At 45.0% G+C, this 6,296-nt stretch overlaps 1 protein-coding gene across 1 annotated transcript in view; it reads left to right on the forward strand.

Annotated features, from left to right (window-relative positions):
• Nucleotides 1-6,074, forward strand: part of LOC109915930 (serine/threonine-protein phosphatase 2A 65 kDa regulatory subunit A alpha isoform-like) — a gene marked incomplete at its 5' end in the record, with an annotated part of 27,402 nt that extends 21,328 nt beyond the window's left edge. Inside the window, 2 exons of the mRNA XM_048620652.1 lie at nucleotides 4,487-4,578; nucleotides 5,635-6,074. Coding sequence (XP_048476609.1) covers nucleotides 4,487-4,578; nucleotides 5,635-5,651 — 109 coding nt within the window. The remainder of the gene's footprint in view (nucleotides 1-4,486; nucleotides 4,579-5,634) is intronic.
• Nucleotides 6,075-6,296: the final 222 nt, after the last annotated feature.

Consider the following 6,296-nt stretch of genomic DNA (forward strand, 5'->3'; position numbering starts at 1 on the left):
TTACTTTGCTTTCGCGCGTTTACTTTGCTTTCGCGCGTTTACTTTGCAGCTAGCCACACGTGTTCAGTGACTGTACAATAGAGTCTCTTTGTCAGCGTGACCAAGTCATCAGTACAGATTGTTAGCCCCTGCAGGGTATTAGTGAAATCAATTTTTTTTTACAGTTGACCAGACCTGACCAGACCAGACCAGGCGTGCACCTCCTGCAGCTCGATTCCCACCCTGATCTGACATCATTTTCCACCCAATGCCTCCAACTTTCCCTAAGAACTTAACTAGCACCCTGGACCATCACCCACCTAGCACAGTAGACCATTACCCTTGCCCACCTGGCACATTGCCCCCTCACCAGATGATCTGTTGATCCAAAATCATTCCTGATTTATTCTGTTTAATATCTATACTGATATACTTAAAAGTCTCACTTCCAATCTGAAATTTCCTTTTTATTTTATCTATCGCACAGCATTCAAATGTCACAGAATCTTCCCACAGAAAATCATCGACGTGCATAAAGATGATTTGCGACGCCAGTAGGATATTGCTTTGTCTGTGTTAAACTGAATGCGACCTACTTTCAGAAAGACCTCATTAAGAATACCAAACCCTCACTGTGTCGTTAAAACTCATGAAAATGCTTGTTAATGTTTGTAGTTTTGTGTGTAAATCACCCTGCTTCTTTGAAACTGCAGAAACAGAGCTTTTATATTGATTAACTTACATTCCCCAGAGTATGTGGCTAAAAGAATGAAGGAGATCTTCGCGTTTATTTTTCCTGCAAAAGTGGTATCCACTTTTGATTATCTTGATCACAGAATTTCTCTTCAAGGCCTTAAGGCACGAGTCTGGATTTAGCCGTATATATATCCCATCGGGAAAAGCTCTGTTGATACACCCGTATGAAAAGGCTAGCATTCCTCTGTCTGCAAGCTCAGATTCTTTCTAGCTATCCAATTTTATTTATTTGGCTTCTTCTGTGAATTTACCTTTCACTTTGTTTGTACTCACTAAAAACATCTCGATCATAATGGTTTCTACCACTCACAATGTTCCCAGTCTTTCTCATAGTCCTTGTCAATGTACAACTTCTACTCCTGTCATGCTCTGGACAACTGCTCCATGTGCAGAATTCCTTTTGCCAGTTCCCGATCTTTTCCCAGGATCGTGTTCATTTCTTGGTCCACTTTTGAGAACTTGCACTGCATCTTCTGGTCTTTAAGGTTGGAAGGAGGTGTGTGGGGGAGCTGTTCCTGGGGCAGAAGATGGGGCAACTGTACTCTGGCTGGGGTAGGGCTGGGCCACTGTGCTGCTGCCAGGAGGGGCGGAGGGGGCAAGGCTGCTATGCTCAAGGGGAGGTCACTTTGCTGGGGTCAGGGCCACTGCCATAGGGTCAGGGATCAGGGTCACTGCTGTGGGGTCAGTAAGGCAAAGCTCCCCTGCTGAGGTCAGACTGTGGTGTTCACATTGAATGTTCGGAGAATGATAGTATGATGGACCGTTGGCCAGAAGCAGCACCCAGATTTGTTTCCCTACCCGTGGTTGGCACGCTATTAAATTACTTATAATCTTACTTATACTTATAATCTGACACAGACTCTTGCCCTCTTTTTGCCCTTCTCTTTCGTAATATACCAAGTCCCTTGATTCAACTTTCTCTCTGATAGCTTTACACAATGCTGTAAAGCTCGGCAGATATTCTCAGAGGCTTCAGCCTGAGGTGGTCTGAGAGAATGGAGCTAATTGTATTCCCTTTCCACATCAGGGAAGGATCACTCATTCCTGAAGAAATTATTGGATTTCTCCCTAAAGCCAGGACTGTAGCTCCTAAATATTTGCAGTGAAATTTTTGCATGGACTGCCCATACCAGGGCAGATCTTAATTTACAACTTGATTAATATTTTACGAGGCATCTCACCTATCACCACATGTTTTCTTTCACACAATGACTAAAGAGTCCTTTCCTCGCCACATTCAATGCCACTATGTTCATATTTTGGCATATCCCCAAATTCATCATTGGCAATTTCCCCTACAGTGTCTGTTAGGAATTTAGCCAGTGCCATCAGTCCAATGCCTGTCCATTTCTCCATTTCCTTGACCACAATTACCCTCTTAACTGTATTATTGTGTCTGGCTAAATCTAAATGCCAGGTCTATGAGTGCAAAAAACATTTTTTCTCTTTGCTCCATCACTGTCAAAACTATTGCTGTAACTATCGGAGACTCACAGTGTATGGTGATGGTGTAGTTCTATATTTTTTTTACAGCAGTCACATTTATAATTGTCCTCTTTTGTACATGTACTGTACTCATTGACACTGCCTCCTGCATCCTTTAGTAGGATTTTTAACCTGTGAGAAAATGGATGGACAATCTGCCAATAAAATTTTAAGAATGTTTGCCATTTTCTCATTCAAACTTCTCCTGGTGCCAATGACACCCGCCTAATATTTTGATTAGAGAAGTTAGATTTTGTTAACGGAATACAATAATGTTCAGATAATGTAAACTATAAATCCACAGATCTCCCAAAAACAACTGCCTTGACATGCTCTGCGCCCAGTTTCATTAGAGTCTTTTTCATAGACAGCCTGCTCGACAGAATGAGAATTTCACTTGATCCTATGTCTGAGCTGATTTAAAAAGTGGTTTACCCCTACCAGTTTACATGGAACTCCCATTCCTCTGAGTAACTTCAGTATGTTTCCAATGCTGAACCTGAAGCAGACCTCTTAAATTATTTAAACTGTCTACATCACATCTTAAACAATGGACTCCCATTTTCTGCTTCCAAGATCTTCCGTTCCTGACGTAATTTCAGAAATCTTTCAATTCCGTTTCGGACAACTTATTGCACAATGGTATTTTGGCATTTTAGAGAGCTGTTGACCACTTTTCAGACATCCTTGGGGTTCATTCTTCTGCTGTGGTTCCCAATTCCTGTCGTTTATTATCGCTGCCAAAGGTACATCCAGTTACACTTCCATCCTCACTCCCTTGTTCTGGTTGTCCTCTCGTATACATGCCGATATCTGGGGGTTCTTGCATCGCCACTGCCTTTGAATCACCCAACTCCTGTGCTGCTTCTAATTGTCCCACTTGAGCTGTGAAGACTCCTGGAAATGAATCTTCCCAGAAATCTTTTGAGGGCTTCCAGCATCTGTTCCAAAAAGCAGTGCTACCTTGTGAAAACCGCACTCCAGTTCATACTAGGAGTCGATCTATGTTCGAAACCTTAACAGTCCAAAAATTGAAAGGTGAGTCAGGAATCTCTAAGTGAAATTTCAGCTATCTTGCACATGGTCTGTTACATTCTATTGAATATCCATCCTTCTTTCTAAATTTAACAAAGTCTGACCATGCCTCATTTGCTCTTAAAAAGTTATCTTCGGTGTAAATTCTGTCTATTCTTTGTTATAAGTTTTGTCCAAAAACCCGTGTACACTTTTCATACATTCCTCAGTGCCCAACCTTCTCCAGCTCTGAGAATATTTTATACCTGACCTTGTTCCTCGTAGGAAGTAACAATGTCAAGACCACCCCATGTTTCCTTGGGAAATCACATCCTGACACTTTACACTTGGTTTCAGCAATTTTTGTCGAAAAGGAACTCAAATTACAACCTTCTTTCTGAAAGAAAAAACTCTCAGTTGCCGATGTTCACCTTTAGGCAACCGGTGTAAATTCAGATCCAGGCTTGTTGGTGAAATAGCACTCAGGGCAGCTTATTATTTTACAGATTGATTTGCTTGGAGGAATAGGCAATGAATCCAGATATTTTTTCTGATCGACCTGTTCAGTGATGTTATGACACATCTCTGGAGCAGGTGGGACTTGAAGCCAGGCGTCCTAATCTGGGCATAGAGACACGAAGACCGCACCACAAGAGTGATGTCTACTCATTACACACCCAGCATAGTCCATTCTCCATTTACATTTGCTCAGTAATCGTTTGTCACCAGTCTGTAGCTTAACTTGCACTATACCGACAGGAGCTTTTGAGTGAGATAAAGCTGAGACCCAGTCTGTCCTCTGTAAGTGGATATGAAAGCTCAATAAGAAAGAACAACATAGGGGGAAGGAGTTCTACCCAATGACCTGGGGCTGTTATACATCCCTCGATCAATATCACTCTAAAATCGGATGATTTTGGCCATTATCACTCTGCTCTTTGTGGGGCCATGTTGTCAGAAAATTTGCTGCCATGTTTTCTTTGTCATCACAACAGTGACCAGATTTCAAGAAAAAAGTCCTTTATTAGGACTTTGGGCTGTCACAGATTGGTGTAAAGTGACAGAGAAATGCAAATAATTTTGCACTCAGTGAGTTTGGTGTTCATCCTGTGTGCGAGCTGGTAAGTGTTGGGAAGCAGTGGCCCTGTAAAACAGAGCGTCCTGCAACAGTAAGGAAGTTCACTGAGTAACTGTTTCTCTTCCTGTTTTCATTTTGCCACCTTCTTCCTTCCTTCTCTTTCTGTGCCTTCAGCCCGTTGCATAACGAAGTGAAGCCGGTGCTCGAAAAACTGAGCAGGGACCAGGATATCGATGTGAAATACTTCGCCCAGGAAGCGTTAAACGGTGAGCGGTGATCAAAGGAAATTCCTCTGGTGACTGGGGTGGCCTGGTTCAAAGGGGGGGTTTTGGGGAAGGTAGTTGGGGAGAAATTGGTCCTAGTGCAATGCTCCTCTCTGCTTCCTAGTTTTCGGGGCCGCGGACATGGGTGTTGCCCCTGGTTTGCAGTCAGGGTCAAACACTGCCAACGTCGCCCACTGATGTGATTGGGACGAGGTAGGGGTCAGGCGTTGGTGGTACGGGTCAGGCCCTGGGGGCGCGGGTCAGGCCCTGGGGGCGCGAGTCAGGCGCTGGGGGCGCGGGTCAGGCCCTGGGGGTTACCGTTTCCAGCATGAGCACAACCGCCTCACACTTCCCTCCTCCCCCAAAACCTGTGACATCAACTCTTGGAGAAGCAAGGCTGGCAAGGGGAAGATGGTGAGAAGTTGCAACAGGAATGCGAAGGGTGTTACAAGCTGACAGAGTGACCTTCATAAATTACAGAGGGTTGAAGAAGAGGCCATGTTTCCCCCTTTGGTGTTTGTGGGTGAGTGGGAGAGACGTGAGAACTGTAGACTGTCAAAGGAAGACAGTCAGAAATGAATGCAATTGGGAATTCAGGAGAAATTTTCTTCCCCCCGAGGATAGGGAGAACTCCCACAGTCCAAAGATGTGCAGACTAGGGTGGATTGGCCATGCTAAATTGCCCGTAGTGTTCAGGGATGAGTAGATTAGGTGGGTTATAGGGGGATGGGTCTGGGTGAGATTCTGTGATCTATAAGTTGGAACTGGGTCCCTTGGAGTGATCAAGATGAATAACATTGATCCATTGGAAGGGGGAACCTAGATAACTAAATGAAGGAGAAAGGGATAGAATGAAATGTTAGTGAAGAGAGATGATAGGATCCTGTATGTGCTGTCAAAACCTACTGTTAGAATTGAATGGAAGTTGAGTGGACAATAAATCCAGGTAGTGACTTGATGGGCCGAACGACCTGCTTGTCTGCTGCCGATCCTTTGTAGCTGCTTTCCTCCATGCGACGCCTGATCCCTGACCTTTCAATAATCCTTCCCCCTCTCCAGTGCTGTGCCTGAATTAAAGTGGGGTTGATCCAGACTCCATGGTCACTGCCTTCACACGTTCAGCACCTGAGCAGCCTGCACGATCGAGAGTGTCTTCTCCTCTAAACTACCGAGCTCGTCCTGGGCAGGCAGGCAGGGAGGAAAGAACGCTCAAAAGAGATTCATCTCTCAACCAGAAGCTGAGTGCTAACAGCTTCGCTGTGCTCAGTTTGCCACTTCACTGAAAGCAATGCCTTGTCCAGAATTGTTACCTCATCTTCTCTCCTTCCCTTCTTCCCAAGTTTCTCTCCCCTTCTGCTGCTCGACTCTCTTGTTTTTCCTTAAAACCTGCAGTTCACAATGTTACAAATGAAATTTTGGTCATTTTCTGTTGCTGTTCTAACTGGTTGACACACAAATGAATTGTTGTAAAATAAAGATAGTTCAAGTGTTTACTTCAACAAGCCTCCCCGCCTGCCCAGGCTTTTACCAGAGGACAGCTCCCAAGGCAGTCAATCCATCAACAACAACAGGACTGGAGGAGCTCCGCGCTGTCGGAGGGTCAGCGCTGAGGGAGTGCCGCGCTGTCGGAGGGTCAGCGCTGAGGGAGCGCCGCACTGTCGGAGCGTCAGCGCTGAGGGAGTGGGCACTGTCGGAGGGTCAGCGCTGAGGGAGCGCCGCGC

Source organism: Rhincodon typus, chromosome 47 (assembly GCF_021869965.1).
Source record: "Rhincodon typus isolate 14 chromosome 47, sRhiTyp1.1, whole genome shotgun sequence".
In the NCBI taxonomy this organism is placed as follows: Eukaryota; Metazoa; Chordata; class Chondrichthyes; order Orectolobiformes; family Rhincodontidae; genus Rhincodon; species Rhincodon typus.